The sequence below is a fragment of the Lycorma delicatula genome, chromosome 8 (assembly GCF_047948215.1).
Source record: "Lycorma delicatula isolate Av1 chromosome 8, ASM4794821v1, whole genome shotgun sequence".
Taxonomy (NCBI): domain Eukaryota; kingdom Metazoa; phylum Arthropoda; class Insecta; order Hemiptera; family Fulgoridae; genus Lycorma; species Lycorma delicatula.
The window spans coordinates 18,952,170-18,971,146 of record NC_134462.1 but is presented as its reverse complement, the minus strand read 5'-3'; the positions used below and the strand labels follow the sequence as shown (position 1 = coordinate 18,971,146).

The 18,977-nt window shown below is 27.7% G+C and overlaps 1 protein-coding gene across 3 annotated transcripts in view; it reads left to right on the top strand.

Moving 5' to 3' along the window:
* Positions 1 to 18,977, top strand: part of LOC142329226 (puratrophin-1-like) — a 1,606,956-nt gene that overhangs the window by 416,603 nt on the left and 1,171,376 nt on the right. For all 3 annotated transcript variants that reach the window (XM_075373630.1, XM_075373632.1, XM_075373631.1), the window contains exon 3: positions 15,256 to 15,453. In XM_075373630.1, the coding sequence (XP_075229745.1) occupies positions 15,256 to 15,453 (198 nt within the window). The remainder of the gene's footprint in view (positions 1 to 15,255; positions 15,454 to 18,977) is intronic.

Here is an 18,977-nt window from a genome sequence, read left to right as displayed (position 1 = left end):
GAAGGTAAATCTGTAAATTGGATAATTTTTTGATAGGTGTAACTAGCTCAGTAGAATTAATAGAAATAAGGGTAAGGAAAAATATATGGATGGTTTGGTGGGAACCTAGATACAAAATAACTCCGTATAGCACTGGAGTTTTTGTAAAAATTAATAATTTTAACAGTTTGACCTCTGTGGTACCCAATTTTGGATCTTTTAAGTTATATATGCAGCTAGGCGATGAAACCCGTTTTGATATCTCAGTGTAATAGTGATTTCTGTCTAAGAAAAATCTTTTTTGCGTTTATTTTTTAAAACAGAAACATCATTCTAGCAATAGAGCAAATTACGATGACTCAAACGACATACTTTTATAAATTCCCTCGTTCAAATGTTACTAAGCTTATTTTTCAAAAATTCTAAATTTTACACTACTCTTATAAAATAACAGCTGATTTAAAAAAAAAAAAAAATTCGAATAATTTTGTTATTTTGGTTAGCAAACAAGTTAAGACCTAGAATTAGGAATATGCTATACATATGTGCCTCGATTATATCTTTTTGAATTATTATTAGATCGAGATAATTTTGATATCTTAAAAAACTTGTAAATATTGTTCAGAAGTTCTGTTTGAACTACGTTATTACAAAGTGAAAGATAAAATAAAAAGTTGCGTGTTATAAAAGAAATTGGAGGTACGAGTAATTTTATTCCATGCGCGTTCTGTACCACTCAAACCTTCATTATTGGATATCATTATTTCAGATGACTGACATAGTTTCTTTCCGTGTTTATCTGTGTAAACAAATCAGTGTTTATAATTATAAGACCCCCTATTTATAACTCATTCGCTGAATTTTTTTTTTTTGAGGCACCAATTTGTGTCTCAGAAATAGCTGAGGCCTAAACTTATCACTTTTTTTTTAATAATTACACAGAATTTAAGATTATTTAAGACTATTTTGGGTATAGAAGGCAACCTTTTAAATATCTTGCAATTATTTTGATAGATATGAAGGATGTGGGAATTAATTTTCGAAGTCATATCTGTGTGGTGCTATACGAAGGATGTTTTTTTTACGGTAACTGTTTATGTAAATATATATAAACCTGTACCAATAACATTTTTTTATCGATGAAGTACGTGGTTATGAGATTTGGTGTACAGCTATAGAAAGGAATGACTGACTGAAGAAGGCTGTTTACTTTTGAGAAGAAGGTACTGTTCAGACCTAGTGCATTAAATATTTATTTAAGAACAACTTTAAAATTTAAAGGTCTTTCTATCAGTTCACACTCAGCTTCTGACGATTCAGCGGCTCCGTACTTACTGTACGGAGCCCTCCTTTCAGAGTGCATCCGAAAGGAGCCAACTGCTGCTTTCGGATGCACTTGGCTCCTGTCGGCTGCACTCGGCTCCGCATAGTACACACAGCTTCTTTCGGATGCACTAGGCTCCTGACGACTTATATAACTCGGCTCAGAGTATTATATAAGCCGGCTCCGCACTACATTAATGCAGTCCTTCTATCAATCTTCATGGACTCAACGTACAAACTTACAAATTACTATATATATTCTTTAACAGTTTATCATTTACGGAATCATTAAAAGCATTTATATACACTTGTACATAATCTTGTATTATTCATTCAAATATTAAAGGATCATATCTAATTACCAAGTGATAAATGTCTATATTTATCTATTATTTGAACCAGTGGTAAATATCTAGTGTAATTACCTTAACCAAGGTACTACACCAAGGCGGATATTATTTCGACATATATTGAGACTTATTCTCCGCTCAGTTGTACATTTTCTGGAAATTTGAAATCTAAATCCAATAAAAAATTACACTAACTAACATGACAGGCATTAAAAATATTATTAAAAATTTCTCGTCAGTGTCGATAATCAGGTTGTTAAAGCGAAATAATTTTTAATTTGATTTTCGTCCATTATGATCATCAGAATAAATCATAAAATATTTTAAATTATACAGCTTTAGCAATAGTTTTATAATTAAAATCACTGAGTAACTGTAATTGGGTGGCAACATGTTACTAGAGGGACTAAAATGAGATAAAAAAAGTTGAGAAATATTAGTCCTAAAATTAGGTTTGCTACCTACAGGTTGTTTTACAAAACTTTTGTTATGCAACGTTTATTTCTATATAATTAGTAAAAAATGTTGAGTTATTCGTTTCCATCTATTACTTTTTTAACGTCAGTAAAGTATTTGTAAATCTGAATCTTCATTTGCGACATATGCTATACCTCCCACTGTTTTCCTAGTCATCCCACACTTTAGATTTGTTAGATACATATTTTGTCACTTATTCTTTCAACGTACGCCCAGCCCACTGTATTATAATTACTTACATCATTGTATTCAGTTTTAGTCTAACTAGATCCCTCCTTTGTGTAATTACCATTTAACACGGTTCGAAAAAAATTCATATAAAAAAAAAATCTGTTTCCATAGTCAAGATTAATTTTTATACTTCTATTCACTAGGAAATTAGGACTGTCAATAGCGTATGTCCTCAATTAGTTTTTATTTAGTAATGTTTAATAATTTTTCTATTATTCTACATTATTTTCATTAAATATCTTTTTTGGAATTTTATTATATTAAAAAGTTGGCTGATAAGCAACAACTTGACTGCTACACCGAAACAATACTCTTGATTACATTGCCACAAAAATTTCATTCTATTTGAAATTTTTTTAATTAGAATAACAAAGTGAGACATTAATTTGGGTTCACATAATTTTAATAACTGAGACACAAATTGAAGTCTCAAAAATATATAAATTCAGTGACTGATAAATCGGAGTCTTCTAATTACAATACTCTGTTTCGTTTACAAGGATGCGATAAGAAACATACTACTATTTCATTCATCTGCAATAATAAAATCCAGCAATGTAAGTTTGTGTGGTTCATAACGCACATGAAAAACTACATTCAATATTTTTTTATATTTATTTACACCTTTTTATCTGTAACATTGTAATAACATAATTCAAAAGAAATTTTGATGTGGAAACTTAAATATTAACCTATTTTTATTTTCTAATTAATTCTGAATTTTATGGTGCTATCAAGATTTTTATCATGGTTTCCCTTGATCCATCCAGGAAAATTCTGGGATAGTTTCTTTTTGTTATCTGTAGAATAGCATATCTACTCATTCCTGACATAATCTATATAATGATTTATTAAGAATGTACAAAACAGAATAAATTTAAAAAAAATTTATGTTCGTTGTTAAATTTTTAGAAATATTAAAATATAATATTGATATAGACTGTTTAAATTGTATTATTTTTTTTTTAAATCACATTATTTTTAGTAAGTAATAAAGCAATGGTAAATTAAATATTGATGGGTAAATAAATCTTAATAATCTTTGTGATTGTTAGATAATAATATTTCATATCAGTTCCATTTGGCAGTAGTTCTTGCACGCATATGGATATACATATACCTGATGTATATCAGATGATTTAATAAAAATGTACGTGAATAAAAGATCATTTGTTTTATATATATATATAATATATATTTACACACAAAATTTGATTTTAAGGTGTAATTTTGTATAATAGAAAACTACAATTTATTTTTGAGCGTTACAGTCCTATTTTAATGAAATAAACTTCCTTCCGGTAATTGATTATTTTATTGGTTAATAAATAAACTTTTAGTATATATTTTTTTCTAATGTAACTGTGAAATAATTTAATTTGTATTTAATTAGGTTTAAAATGTTATAATTTTTTTTAAATTTCATTCTTTTTAATACAAATTTTTATTTTCTATCTTCTTCTACCTTCCCTCTTTTTGCCTCTTTTCTTGTAATTTTTATTTTCAATATTTCCTATTTTCTCGTTTCCTTTTACTCGAGATGTTCTTTCTTCCACTTCTCTCAATCTTTATTCTCCTCAAAAATTTTCCTTCTTTGTTACCTCTTCCGTACATTTTTTCTTTTCCTTTTTTCTTTTGAAATAACTGATATTCTGATCTACTGAATTTGAAACTTATCCTAATAAAAAAAAAAAAAAAACAAAAAAAAAACAAATTTTACGACTTTTTCTACAACGTCAGAAATTTCAACATTTATCTGTTAAATTTGCTGTATTTATACCCAAAAACATCTTATAATAAATAAATAAGTTTAAAAACTTTATCTTTGAAAATTCCAAAACGGCCGCCATTAAAAATTTTTAATCATTAATCGCTCCGTAAATATTAGTTTTTTCGAATTAAATAAAATTTAAGCCGGATATTTTGAAAAAAAAATGATTCGTTCAAGGACAACGGGAAGTGTTGGACAAGCTTAACTTTGTTTTCTTGTTCTATTATTTTACTAATAATAAAAATAACTATTTTTAATTTACTTAGTGGTCAAATTGAAATAGATACAGACTACATAATTTTTACGATCAACAATTTCAGCCACATATGAGAATTTTATTAATTGATTTGAGCAAATAAGGTATAATTTTATTCAAAATAAACGGCTTAATATTTTATTTAATTTGAAAAATTAATTTTTGCAGAGTTATTAATGTTAGAAAAGGTTTTAATGGCGGCCATTTTAGAATTTTGAAACTAAAAATGGAATTTTGAAACTTATTTATTGTTTAGAAGATGTTTTCAGGTAAACGCACACCAAATTTCATTAAAATATCTAAAGTGTGATAGGACATTTGTCCAAATGGATCTATCTGTTTGTTTATTTTCATCCGCCGAATTTTTGAGTCACCTCATTTTACACTCTGTATACTCTGTCCTTAGCTTTAACCATTTCGTCAGGCGGGACATACCAATTAAAATAAAATCGTTTTATTTGCTACAAATATTGACAGGATTTTAGTACTAAACGTGTTTTGATCTGGTGATGAAACATGAAATTATTCAAACATCCTACGAAACTTTTTTTTTTTTTACTTGATGATATCACCACATAAGCTTGAAGCTTATGCGTGGAATATGGAAATGGATTTTCGTAGCCTATGAAAAATGCCTTTCCTGACTGGGATTCGAACCCAGTATCTCCAGATGTAAGGCTGAAACGCTAACACTCCTCCACAGAGATTGGCCTTATTTTGAAATAAAAATTTATATTATTCTGAGTAAAGTTTTGAGATATGGAAATCATGATATCCCCTAAACCAATTATTACAAAAATTACACGTTATCAATAACAAATCCTCGTAAGTCCTTGTGCAAAATTTCATAAAAATCAGTATCTTCGGTTTAAAAATATAACTTCTTAAAACGATTACTGACGAAAAAATTTGGCTTATTATCCCCTTACCCCTGAATAAAGTTGCATAAATACGCAATTAAAGTGACATCTTTATGTAGTAGAATCATTTAATTAGTGCAAGAATGTGATTTGGAGTCAGATGCAAATTTTTCCCTATTCCCTTGTCTTCCTGATCTTTTGCCCGATTATAGGGCATTGATACACCACTTACAGAAATTATCGTACCGAATTTTATCTAAATCGATCCATACCGGAGATATCAAGCAAAAACCAAACAACATGCAGTATATTTGTAAGTAAATACATCCTTCAGAAATTTGTTAATACTAAAATTCTGTTTGTTTGAAAGAGTCTCGAAACGAGATCTGCAGAAGGCTCCACATTTTTCCCGTTTAATAAACATTCTCTTATATACTGTATATAATTATATAACCAAGAAAGTAAAAATAATTAGTTTTAATTTAACCGATTCAAATTAAATTTGTTTTATATTTTTTTACCCACGATATATATCTATACACACACTTAAGAGAAATCTCATTTAAGGAAATAAATTACTAAGTGTTTTTACGTAAACAACATTTTCCATAAACCTTCTCTTATAAGATTGAGGAACAAATTTATACAAAAAAAAAACCAGATTGCATATTAAAAATATATTTATATACGTTTGTGTTATTTATACAGTATTACCAACTGACTGAATATACGTGAGATAAAGTAATAGCTTAAAGGCAAGCATTCAGATAGGTTGTAGTAGATGTATACATGTTAGAAGTGTAGACGTGACTTTACGTTGCACAAAGCCTGTCAACTATCAACAGATATAAGTACTTATATATATATATATATATATATATATATATACGTACAGACACATCCGAGTCAAGTAATAATTACACAGTCTTTGTGATAATAAACTAAGCTTTCTATCCGTTTACTTTAACCATGCCTCTTTTCCTAACTTAAGTTCTACTGTCAATAACAGTTCAGTACTGTACTTTTTTCTTTTTTTTATCAACAAAACTGCTTATTAAAAGAAAATACTTTTACCTTTAATTTCTTTTAAAGGTTGTATAATTTATACCCATACTGGATTTGTCATATTATATATATATATTATACGAATAAAATATTTATTGATAAATATACATAATAATTAACTTATAGATATTTTCTCTTTAACTAATAATGTAAATTTATTTGATTGAAAAAAAATACGTATGTTTAATTTATTATTCTACTACTACTGCACGTTTTCCTTACATTATTTTTTTCTTTTAATTAAAATTGAATGCTTAAAAATATGCTAAAAGGTAATTTTTAATTTATTTTTATTCTGAGACTTTTTGATAGTCATAATTAAAGAATTATTTCTATTTCTATTGGATAACTCACTTACTATAGGATTTTGTTAGTTAAAACTCTTAATCATACCTTTCCTAAGGGAGACTTTTTGAAAGTGAGATTCATTCATTTTTTGTATTACACCATCTGTCCCAGTCTTTTTTAAGCACCTTAAATTGTATTAGTGGTAGTCAGTGTGGCTTTCTCGGAGAATTATTGATGTTATTAGGTGGATTTCATAAGAAAGTTACCTATTGTAATGGATGCCATGATTCGATTTCCGAAAAATTTTGACATATCTTCGCGTTTTACATCTCCCAGATCACAAAACCACCTTCAGTTCAAAAGTTTATATATACCTTTATATATTTCACTTTCTTGTGGTTACGATAACTGCCGTAATTTTGTGCCAATCTTTTTCAAATTTATACATAAAATATAACGAACCAAAATCTCGGTCTAGTTCGTTAATGGGCGAAATCGGTCCATGGGACTGAAAATGGGGGGAGGGCTTTTTCGAAAAAAAATATCGCTAAAACTTTCTTAAGTAAAATATCGAATTCATTTAAAGTTCCTACTATTTTTTGGATAACGGCGTAGAACTTATCTAAAGTGTTTTTAATATCATCAACAATTGGCCCAGAGGGTACAAAAAATGGGGTTTCGAAGACAAAAAAAAATCATACCTCCCTTAATAGACACAGTACTGAATTTGTTTGTTGTTGTGTTAGTCCTCTAAACATTACATAAAACTTTTGTCTGAAACAAGTTTTTAGTATGACCAATCCTTACCGCAGGGGATGACTAAAATCTTGCTGGAATTGTAAGAAGATGGGGCTTGTATGCTAAACAAATGAAACTTTTTTCACATGCAACCATTGTCATATTGAGGAAATTTGAAGTTTTTCTTAACTTTAAGGTGGACATTTTTTTATCCTCTACACCGGTGAATTCTACCTCTGCCTTCCGGCGTTCCAAAATAGATTTTTTTTTATATATCTAATCCCTTTGGTAAACAAAGAGAAGATATCAATATTTACTTTGAAGCATGGAAATGACTTTAAAAAAATTTTGCCTTTTTTATATTTATTTGAACATAAAAACTTTATTGATATAATAAATTTTACAGCTTTATTTATTAAATATAGGGTATAATTTCTTTTAAATTTTAGTATGTTTGAAATAGATTTTTATCCATTTACATGTTTTCTCCAACTATACCTGTAAGGTGTTATAACAGAAGAGGATCTTATATTACTGTGTTTCAATGTTTCAAATGACACGAAAATTGTAAAAACCATTTAAATTTAAAAAATACAAGACATTTAATTATTATATACCATATATAGAGAAATTAATGACGTTTATTATTTATTTTAAATAAATATTTTTAAATCGTTTAATTAGGTTTAAAAAATTGTATGAAATGGATTTAATATCCGTTTTCTAACATACTTAATTTATATCATAGCATACTTATTTCTACAAACAAGTTATTATTTCATTTTTCAACAACATTATTCTCTTTTACCGTTTCATTCTTAATTGACTCGATGATTTACAGTATTTATTATGAAAGAACTAGATCATTACGTCATTGTTAATATGATCACGGAGGGTGTGATTTTCAGGAAGTCTTAAGTTATAATAAATAAAATAAAAACGAATGAAGTGTAAAAACTAGAATTAATGTCATGTTTAAATCTGTCATCAGATAGACTATGGTTATTTATTTGATGTTTAATTATTTATTATTATTATTATTACTATTAGGCAACACACACACACACACACACATGGTGTGTGTGTATGCGCGCGCGCGTGTGATAATTTATTGTTGTCCTATATATATTACTTTTATTGTTGCAGTAGCGTTTTAATTATCAGACATCTTGTTATAGAAAATAATGGGAATTATTTTATTATTATTATTATTATTAATTAAAGTAGGTTAAAGATGATGAAACGTTAAAAGGTATTTTAAAAATATATGTATTGTTTTTTATTCAGTTATCGTATTTAGTAAGGATTACATTGTATCGGTTATAAGATTTCTTTTGGTTTAAACATCTTGATGACATGATAATAATAATGATGATGAAAATAATCAGTAGTATATTATTGTCTGATATGTTAATACCTCAAAATAGTTATATATCTTTTTTCTTTATCTTTTTAAAAGATCCTTATATTTTGAAATCATCTAGGAATGAAAGATTATCTCTTAAACAAAGAGATTGCTTAAATTTGTGTTTTATTCACTTTAAAAAAAATGTTATTTGATAGGCTTTCGCAGTCTTCTGTATATATGTTATTTACTTTCTAACATAAATTTTCTTCTGTATTTTTTTTGGAAGCATTTATTTCATTATATTTGTGTTAGATATCAAATTATGCCTTCTGTAGAACGGTAAATGTTACTGTAACATTTTCACTTACTTTATACCATTTTTTTTTTCATTAAGTTTATAATTATAGAACGATTGGACAGAAAAGAGCGTCCTCTAATCAGTAAGTCAAATTGCTTGATCCCTTGATCAAACATCATAAAGGATGCATGTATTCTACAAGTACCAGCATTATCAGCATGAAAGTGTTTGCCGGTTTAGATCTACAACTACAGAAGTAACAATAGGTAGAAAAGATTAATATAATGAAAAGAGATAGTTGAGAAAAAAACGAACAATTATTTTCAAAGGAACAACAATCCAAAACAAATAACACTGTCTGAGGAAACCCCGAGGATTCTCCTGACAGCAAGGTGCCTACCCATCTATATAATTCAATGAAAGAATTTTTATACTGGTGAGACTATCCTGATCCCCTAAGAGAAGACAACCATCTCGTGACGATTCCCGTAGCCGTAAAATCGTCACGACTACCGTAGAGGTAGTTTTATTGACCCTCAAGACATTGAGATTACATTTCATAGCCATTAGCTAGGCCTCTGTCAGGGTGCCACTAATGCAAATGCCTCGGTAGACATTTCTATCTTGTTTTATTCTTCAATTTTAGGTTTCTTTGGACTTATTTTCTCTTCTTTTCTACTTCGTAGTCCTCTCAACTGTTAACCGATTTCATTAAAAGATAAACTTGCCACTCACTCTAATTAATCGAAAAAGATTACTTAATTCTTCTTTAATTCCTTATTTGACTGCTAAAATAACAACTTTATTTGATTCTTTATTTAGATAATAACAAAAGGCTTCAAAACCACAATGTACTGTTAAACAGCAATGAATTTGAATTTTGACTTGTTACTACCCCGACATCCACTGAATTTCAAAAATTTTATAGTTCATTTTGATGTTTACTAAACGTTACAGAAATTATGAAAATTAATGAAGATAGCCTTTTAGAAAACCTATACATACACTAAGGTGGCTCTCTAAATTCCTAAAGAAAGTTTTTTTTATTTTCAGCATATATTTATACCGGTGAACTCAAAATCGTTAAACAAATTACATTAAAAAAAAATTAATTAATAATAAAAAAAATTTCTTTAGGAATTTAGAGAGCCACCTGAGTATGTATAGGTTTTATGAAAGGACATCTTCATTAATTTTCATAATTTCTGTGATGTTTAGTTAGTAAACATCAAAATGAACTATAAAACAACCATCTAAACTCGTTCCATTGGTGGTCGATTGTGTTTTTTATGTCATTAAAAGAGAATTGATAATGGCATCAAAAATTTAAATGACCATCGTTTAAATTTTAATTTATTTATTCTTGTCAAACATTTTTATACTCCTGTTTGGATATTTCTTCATAAGTCGAAATCGAAAATATAGAATGAAAATTTTATAACGATTGTAAAATACCATGCCTGGAACCTTCTAGAAAAGGACTGAGAAGCTATTATTCCGCCACGGAGATTGGGTTTTTTTATTTATAAAATTGAATTTGTAAATTGCGACTTTTCTTTTACTTTTAAAGAAGGTACTTTACAGTAGTATCAGATAAAAATGAGTTTTAAAATCTTTATATTCTTTTATTCCATAGTTTAAGAATACTAATTTTATTTAAATGAAGTATTAACCGAAGAAAATCTTAATTATTCTTTAAGAATTGTTATGTGTTTTGGTAAAGCTTAACGGAACCAGTTGTATTTCAGTATTAACGGCTCCTTAATACTCTCCCTTTTCTATTTAGCCTCTGGAACCAACGTAAGGATGAATGAGATTGATATGTATGAATGTAAAGGAAGTTGAAGTCTTATACAGCCTCAGGTCGACCATTCTGAGATGTGTGGTTATTTGAAACCCCACCATCAAAGAACACCGGTATTCACGATCTTGTATTCAAATTAGTATAAATGCAAAATTGCCTTTACTGGGATATGAACCTTAGAACTCTCGATTAATCAGCTAATTTGCGATGACGAGTATCAGACCAATCCGGTAGATTGGCTCCTCAATGCTGACCTTACCCATTATTAGGAACTCTCTCACAGACTGACTTCTCACAGAATTGACTATAAACTGGTCTTTCCCGGAGTATTTGTACTCCTACTTTCTTTACCTGAAGGACCAGATCCCAGTTGAGTGTGATAACGATCGACCGAGCCATTTCATGGACTTGCATTCCTAACTGAGTCCGGTAACTCTTCTCACGAAACGACATCTGTTTAGATGTGTCAGCGGGCAGTATTACAAAGAACGATTGTTAAACGGACCTGTTACCTTTTAGTGTTTCTTTTAGCCCCTTTCTGGATTCCTCCCATTATTATATTTTCTACTACTTCTTAATTGGTAGGAATGCGTTACTTAGGTCCGTTATACCAGTCTTGTTACAGTACTTTATTAAATATTTGGAGAAGAAATTCTCAATAAATATAAATATTAATGGTCTTTATTTTACAATAATTCTTGGTTATCTTTTAACCAAATTAAATTTTTTCGGCCTCTTTATATTACATTTATTTCATTTTCACTACTTGTTTTTGTTTTTGAAAGTGAAATAAACATCTCGTAATTTTGTGTTGAATGACCCTTTGCCATAATGTAAGTTTTTTTATGTTTATGTGGTAGTTACGTTACGTACCTAGTTGTTCTTATTAAAGAAAAAACACTGCTTGTTTGTCGGACTAACACTTCAAGCTCTCTTTTTTCTTCCATATCTGATAGGACAACTACTCTCCACTTTATATAACGGCGATGAAAAAGCCGCTTACAGATACTAAGCTAATTTCTACACATATCAGCTAAAATTAATTATTTTTATTTTTGTTACGTCAAATTCTATAGTTTATCTGATATATTCACACGTACGTGTTATTGGGGTTTTTATACGAGATAATTTTTGCTTAATTAATGAAAGAAGTGAAAACAAGCACAAAATTTTCGAACTGGGTTATTTTCCGTATATATATAAAAGAAGGCTGTAATAATTTCTTCTGTATCTCTGCTTTTTGCCAACTAATAATTGAAATCATGTATTTAACATTTTACGTAATGAAACTTAACTTGATGATAGCATTATTTACGATTATATTAATGATTAAAAAAATTAAATGCCCTCCATTTTTTAATTTTTGATATTTTAATTTTTCGAATTTTGTAGAAAATCTTGTTGGGTAAATATACACTGACTCTTACTAAAACAAATCAAACTGTTTCCATGATATACATTTTTATTGTAAAAGTACAAAATGGCGGACAGGCAGAAATAAAGCGAGATATAGAATAGTTCTATATTAATATTTTTTTATTTTGAAGTTCTAAATCAGTCTTTCAAGTTTAGCGAGCATCTCCCGAGACACTCTTAAATCATAATGTCTCAGTTTTCGTTCCGATGAACTTAAAATAAAGAGCCGATTTGAAAAACTATTCCATTTATTGAACATTGAGGAGTTTACTTGCAAATTTTTCCTGATATTTCTAATGCATGTAAAGTGTAAGACTAATTAATAGCGTATCGGATTTTATATTCATTTTTCCTGTAGTCATATATTGAGAGTCGCTGAATAATTCACGTTCTGGTAGAGACAACTACCACAGCTATTTTAGTGAATGAAACTGAAAAAAGTAGACTAAATTTCTGTTGGGCATTTCATTTATCAAAAGTAGGTAAACTGTTCTCCAGATACAGATGATTAAATTAAAATGTTATTGTTTTTCAATTACGTACGTGAGCAAATGATGTACAATATTACGTAATTGAAAAATGTAATTATCTATTTTCATAAATTAATAAAATAGACTATTCTTTTCATGTTTATCATGATATATATGTTTGTATATCTGTAAATTAAAGGAAAAGCTTATTACGTAAATTTGTATAATTTATGTTAATCCAATACATCGATTTTTTAAACGATTTTACAGTAGAAAAAAAATATTATCGATTATATCAATATATACATATGATCAAGACACTTTGACTAAATGTACTTACAGGTTTTATTATCAAATTTTTACAATATTTTAAATTAGTTAAACTCGTAAAGAGAGCTTACGAATATGTATCTATGATAACTGTGCAACTCTGTACATGCTTATTTTTTATAGATTTCAAAAATAATAAAAATTAATATTAATTGTTAATAATAATAATTTACTAGTAATTTAGTAGCGGCTACCCGCACCTTCGCACGCATACTGTACTACATTTAGGTTGAGCGCTTCGACGATCGTTTGAGCTTCATTTTCGGCAGATCTGGATGCTACTTATAGCTAGCTATATATATAAAGAAGCTTAGAGCTTCTATATATATATAATTCAGCTGAGGAAGCTTAGAGAATTCAAAGTGAAACGTAGTTTATTTAATTATAAGTTTGTATAGTTGATTGGTTAACCTAGGAGATTAATAAATAAAATATTTTTAAGGAAAATATGTCTTGTACATATACATATAAAAAGGAAGGTATAAAAAAGATACATAAAAAGGATGGTGCTTGGTTTGTTTGTTGTATGTGCTCACATTTTTATTTTAGCTGCTTAACCAAAAATTATATTTGTGTTTTGGGATTAAAAAAGGAAAACATTTTTGGGGTAAAGCTGTGTTAAAAAATCACAATTCAAGAAATAGCTATAAGTGTTCAGAATTTTGAAGCTTTTCGTTGTATACGTTTTTGTTGCTAGTATGCTAAATTCATGAAAGTTATTTAGTTACTGTTGTAAAAACCATGTGTTACAAAACACAAACCATGTCATATTTTCTCGGCGGATCTTAGGCTCGCCTTTTTTCTAGTGTATATAAGGATTAATTTTAATTAAATTACCGAAAACCAAATTTTCAATTGCTTTTATTAAAACCCTTTACAAATGTCAAACTTGTATTTTGTCTTCCATCAAAATGTTTTTTTTATTTTTTTTTAATTTAATTCCTAAACAGATAATGACACAGGTTAAAAATACTTTTCTGATTTAAAACAATTTTTATACGTAACATTTTTTCTAAATTTGGACTGCTTAATAATAGAAACAGAAGCTACACTGAGTACATTAGCATGGGCTTATAAAATATGTCTAAGAAATATGAGATTTTTATCTACAATATTTATAGACTTTACATGACAAGCCGATTTATTGAAAATAGAAAAATTAAATTAACTAAACTACGCAATAATGCGTTACAATATAATGTTGTTAACATTTATTTTATCAAAAGTTCAAATTATAATAGCATTTTGAAACTTCGTATCTTTTTTAAAAAGACAAATTTCTTTTACTGTGTTACAGTTTTACATTCTTGTGTGGTCTTTAATTTAATATTAGATACTTATGAATTGCAATGCCTGTTGTATCATATCATGTATCTTATACATAATATAACAGGACGTAGGTAATTCAAGTATACGGGTAGATAGATTATCAATGAATAAATCTTGTACTTATATCTTGTAGTAAATGAACAACAACAATGAATAAATCTTGTAAAGGGAGAATTATACATCCCCCGTTTCCCTTTTTTCTCTCCCTATCACTAGTTTCCTTCCTTTTTTTATTCCTTTCTACTTCCGATAGTGAAAGAGCATCCGTTTATATTACTCCATACTATATTATGTAGTATCGATGCAAGTTTAATCTATTTTCCGATCCCTAAATCTTAATTCCATTTTTCAACTCCCATAACACATTATCTACTTCACTTTTTTATGTAATATATTTGAGATTTTACGTCGATGTTAGTTTATCTAATTATTATTAAATTAATGTTTTCAATATTTGTTTTCTACAGCTGTAGAGATATATGCTGTTATAGCAGCTACAGCTATGATGGGAAAATTGGTTCTTTTCTTTGTACGAAGTGAATTAACTAATAATGAATTAATTCATATGAAAATTTAAACACATATAAAATATATTGTTAGTAAAGGATAATGTTGTTTCCACAGAAATTATTTGGTAGTTTAAATTATCGAGTAAATCCTGTATTCATTTTGGAAGTCTTATAAGTAGTGTTATTAAAATAATAAAAATCTAAATAATTTGTAAAAAATTGCCACGAATGTTAAATTTTATACTAATTTGGGTTTTGGTTTAAAGGTTTCCATTATTATTACTATTTTTCCCCCCTCATGTTTTAAAAGATATAAAATAATTATTTAATAATCATTTTATTTTATTTTTTTAAGGTACATAATTATAGTCTACTGCATTTTTTTTTTATTTTCATTAATTATTTTTTTACAGGAAAAACTTGATATGGGAGGTCTTGTTGATAAACATTTGAGTCGATTTTACCCAAATTATAATCGTACTAGAGCCGTATTATTGAGGCAAGCGCGTGATTTACTAATATGCGAGTTCAGAGGTGACCTTAGTAAATTTACTGCTGAATTTTTAATACCTGCTGAACAACTACTGCAACCATTCGAGAGTACTGTACAGGTAAGTTACTTACTGCTTGCTTTACTATTTACACACATACATATTTATAATAGTATAGCAAATTTTTTTCTTTTTTTTTACTATTCTACTCGTATAACTTTCAAACTTTTAATATATACTCTGCAGATAATTTATATTTCGATAATTTATATTCGACTAAATTAAGCAAGGTTATGGTCCTTTTAACCTTGTTATCTTGTAGGTATGGCCTACCATCTAGCCGGATGAACTGACAGATTTTCTTTTATAATCGTCGTCTAGCATTTTATACTTCTCGATGTTTTGAGGTCTAAGGTTTTTAAAAATAATAAAATCACGGTTAAAAAATTTCTGAGTATGATGTATTTATGAAATTCATTTACCCTCTTCTGGCTTTATATCTAAATAATAATTGTTTTATCAAACAATAATAATTATAATTAAATGAACATTATTTCATTTCAAAATGAAGTCATAAATGAGGGATTTTACCGACTTTTCTAAGAAAAGTACGGTATTACTTTCGGTCACACGGTGGAATGGCGAAGTGAAATTGAATTTTCTTTGCGTTTTGAGGTATGAGGAGTACGAAAATACCATATTAGTATATCTGAAATTGTGCATGTGAAAATTTGATGAAGATTAGTTGAGCCGTTTTCAAGTTACGATCAATTTAATCTCAATTTTTTATCTCAAATGCAAGTATTTTTAATTTGCGCTTGTTCGTGTAGGGTCTACTCGTTAATCTGATATATGTAGTGCGTCGTTGTACTCTGAAAATCAAAAACTACAAGTAAAATTATACAAATTTGTAAAAAAAAAGCCTAAAAAGTCATTCACCAAAATTATTTATATAATGATTGGGATCGAACAAACTAAAACTTTTTTCCGAATTTTTTAAAAGTTGGGAGTCTCACGTTATCAGGGATGTTTTTTTATTGAGTATATTGACTACCAAAATAAGATTTAAGCAACAAAATTCTCAAATTTAAAATAAAAAACGTTTTAACAGCTTTCTTAATTTGGGGGCAAAATTTAGGAAACATTTATACGGAATTCCTCCCTAAAAAAGAAAAAAAGTTTGAGAGAATCTTTTAGTTATATTGAAAAATGAAAGTAAAAAATTTATATAAAAGTAATGATAAAAATGTTTTCTCATTTTGGGTTCAGAATATAATTTATGTATCAAAGCTTTATTATAATAGCCCTTAAAACTGAATAACGGAATATATATTTTTTAGAACTGGGGAAATAAATTTTAAATAAGTTAAAATAACTTTTTCTATAAATATTCACATATAGATGAAGATTAAGAAATTTAAGTAAATTTTCTGTAAATAAATAAATTGAAATACGAAAAAAATTTACAAAAAACCTTTTTGAATATAAAATTTGAAAAATATTTAATCCAAAGAGAGTCGGAGCAATAGAACAAAATGAGCCTGATTTGAAGAAAATCGGTAAGATTAACCGTGATATACAACGCCAAATTCAGTGCGACATACATACGTACATTTTTTTTTCTTAAGATGAACTAATTTATCAGTTAATATGAAGATTTACTAAACCCTATTTGTGCCATGATCTTCATACGTTCCTCTAATGTATTAACGTCAAATTAAGAACCTTTTTTTTTTTTAAAAAAAACAGTTAAAATAATTTTTCCTTAAATTACGCAGAAATTATTTGTAATTTATGAATAAATTGTTACATGCAATACTTTTTATTTTAACCTGACTTTAAATAATGAAATTAAATTTTAAATAAATGATAAAATTTTAATTATTTTTAAATCGTATTTTAAGAAAGAATTTAAAAATAATATAAAATATAAAGAAAAATTATAATTATAATTGCAACAACAACAACAAAATTAAATCTTTCCGGTTCTGTTGAAAAACTAAAATTAAAAATAAAAAAAAAATAAAAAAAAACAGCAAATCATAATTAATTTAAGTAATTAATGAATGGGTTAAGGATTGAAAAGATTTCTTCAGTTCCGGGGTCAAAGTTCATTTACGATGATAGAGACCTCGGGGTTCTGAGCACGCTTCAACTGTTTGCCCACTTTTCTAACGGTGTTTCCCATGTCTTTCTTCTTTTTCTTCATAATATACTAATTCTTCTTGTTCTTGTTCTTCTTCTTCACCTTCTTTTTCTTATTTTACTTTACTTTCTTTCTTCTTTGGTTTGTGTTATTATCATCATCGTGACAAGATCAAAATAAAGTTCTATTTTTTGTTTTATAAATTTAATGTTACTAATTTTATGACAGCTTTTGCACATAAGTTTTGTTATTAATATTGTGTTCGCAAAGGATATTTTAATTTCTTCTTTTTTAATAATTCTTTATTAGAATATTAAGCAATTAAAATAATCATAATTCTTTCGATGTTATAAGATGAACAAATATTTAAATTTTGTCAATTACACTATCAAAAATTATTGTTAAATTATTTATTTGACTGTGTGCTCTTGAGAAGGGAAAACTGGTCGTCTTAGTCGGTAACACTATACCTTATCGATATAAATTGTTTTACCAGAGTAACAGGAGACTATATTAAAAATGGTAAATATAAATTAAGATAAATTCCATATAATTAAAGTTTAATTACATTAGAGTTGAATTTTTATTCAAATTGATTGCTTTTTAGTCCCAATATTTCTACTTTTGACGATGATAACTTTAAAAGCTGACATCTTTTCGTATGAAAAATAACAAACATTTGTAATAACCGTAACTTTTCTGTAAATTAAATAATCATATTAATTATACAACCAGACGATAAAGTGGTAGCTGGGGGCGTTATTGAAGAGCTCTTTTAGGGTTTTTAACTTATTAATGTCCCACACAAAAACTTTTATTAAGAAATTACAATGCACTGGGATTTAATAGAAATTGAATAGGCTGTAAACTGTCTTCAGTAGACCCCCCTCTACGATGTACATTTTTTTTTAGTACTTTTTTTAACAAACAGTATTCCAATTTAAATAAATAAATATTTTTAGTATATAAAATTTTGAAAATGTTAAGGAAGTTATTACTGAAATTCAATCAAATAGGTATCAATGTACCGTCTGAGTTTTTATTTATTTAGGGAATGTGGTATTTAAATAATTTAACTGGAAAAATAATAAATATGCAATAAAAATATAGGTCTGTCGTATTTAAAACTAAGAATTTGTTATTATGGTATCTTAAAGTAACATTTATGTCTTATTATTATTAATATCGGTGTATTATAGAAGGAAGGTACGCCTGCCTGTCTTTGGCATCTTGCAAGATACAAGTAAGGCCTATTAATAATAATGCATTGCAGAAGCAATAGTTTTACGTTTGTACTATATGATTAACTTTGTTAAATGTTAAGTTAACTCGTACAATTCACAGTACATAAAATATTAAGATTTATTACAGAAATAATAACTTTATGTATTATAAACTTACTTCATATGCACCGCTGTAAATACATTTACATAGTTAAATGTAATATAGGTTTTGTATAGGGGGAATGAGCAGCGGAGGGTGCATGTTGCAATATCAT